The following is a 1,237-nucleotide window of genomic DNA, read 5'->3' on the forward strand; positions in this document are numbered from 1 at the left end:
TACCTGTGCCTGAAGCCCCGTTGTGTGAAATGGGATAGGAGGATTAAAAATTAGTTTCCTCCAGCCTCTCCAGCATCTCAGAGACCTGCTCATGGCTGCTGGAATTCCCATTCATCACACTTTCATCATTGCTTCCTGAGTCATTTAGGGCCCAGTGACACGCCAAGGCGACCAGCTAAGGCGAGCCCTCCCGAAATACAGGATGAGCATGGGATTGAGGCAGCTGTGAGCCAGAGCAAGTCCTACAACAAAGGGTTCAGCCCACAGGGCCCAGGTCCAAAGCGTGGAGTAGGGGCCAGCCATGGTGATCACCAGTCCCAGCACATGGTAGGGGGCCCAGCAGACCAGAAAACACACCGCAGCAGCCACGCTCAGGGGCCAGCGGTGTCGGCCTTCACGGTGCCGGAGCGCACCGTGGCAGCTGGCCATGACCACCAGCGGCCTCAGGAAGCCAAAAATAAACTGGATGGCAGTCACTGTGTTCTCAGCTACCGTCCAGCTGCCGTAGTCCAGCACACAATCGAGCTGGGATGGGTAGATCTCCAGGAGCACCTGATGGTAGATGTCCAAGGGCCCGGCCAGCAGCAAGGCCAAGATCCAGGCTCCCAAACGAACTAAAGTACTCCAATATTGCCGATGTTTCTCAGCCCACCAGGTGGGCTTGAGGACCAGCAAGAAGATGTCCAAGCTGAGAGCAGTCAGGAGTAGGACCTTGGCGTACATGGACAGTAAGATGACAAAGGGCAGGGCCCGACAGCCCATCACCCCATATGTCCAGTGGCCCCGCAGGATGATGGGCACCACCAAGGCAGGGAGATACAGACAGCAGAATAAGTCTGCCACGGCCAGGTAGTAGAACCAGGTGACGTAGAAATTCCGGAAGGGCCAAAACCTGGTCATCCAGGCAAGCATAAGATTGCCCGGCACCCCAACCAGGAAGACCACAACTAACAGCAGGAGTAAGGCCAAGCGGAGAGCTTCGGTGGGGATGCAGTCGCCCGCTGCGCAGTTCACATGGACATCCAGGGTCTCGCCATTCAGCTCGTACTCGTGGTTGCCAGTAGTATCCGCCATCTCGTCCCCAGACACCTGGACAGGAGACAAAGGCCACGAAACCACAGGTGAAGACTCTGAGGCCCTCAGAATCCTCGGGGGCGGAAACCCCAGCCCATCAGCATCTCAGACATGGAGATGCACCAGTGTGAGAACCTGAGCGCCTTCAAATGCCGGCATTTTA

General features: G+C 57.0%; 3 protein-coding genes across 6 annotated transcripts in view; all 3 read right to left on the reverse strand.

Moving 5' to 3' along the window:
* The window catches only part of LOC105304213 (DExH-box helicase 34), a 79,603-nt gene that overhangs the window by 56,844 nt on the left and 21,522 nt on the right, over nt 1-1,237 (reverse strand).
* Nucleotides 1-1,237, reverse strand: part of LOC105304196 (C5a anaphylatoxin chemotactic receptor 2-like) — a 32,606-nt gene that overhangs the window by 11,307 nt on the left and 20,062 nt on the right. The gene's annotated exons all lie outside the window — the stretch shown is intronic.
* Nucleotides 145-1,237, reverse strand: part of LOC111730734 (C5a anaphylatoxin chemotactic receptor 2-like) — a 21,164-nt gene continuing 20,071 nt past the window's right edge. For all 4 annotated transcript variants that reach the window (XM_023522125.1, XM_023522124.1, XM_023522123.1 and 1 more), the window contains one exon: nt 145-1,089. In XM_023522125.1, coding sequence (XP_023377893.1) covers nt 145-1,074 — 930 coding nt within the window. In that variant the 5' untranslated portion in view covers nt 1,075-1,089. The remainder of the gene's footprint in view (nt 1,090-1,237) is intronic.

This window comes from Pteropus vampyrus, unplaced genomic scaffold (assembly GCF_000151845.1).
Source record: "Pteropus vampyrus isolate Shadow unplaced genomic scaffold, Pvam_2.0 Scaffold333, whole genome shotgun sequence".
Taxonomy (NCBI): Eukaryota; Metazoa; Chordata; class Mammalia; order Chiroptera; family Pteropodidae; genus Pteropus; species Pteropus vampyrus.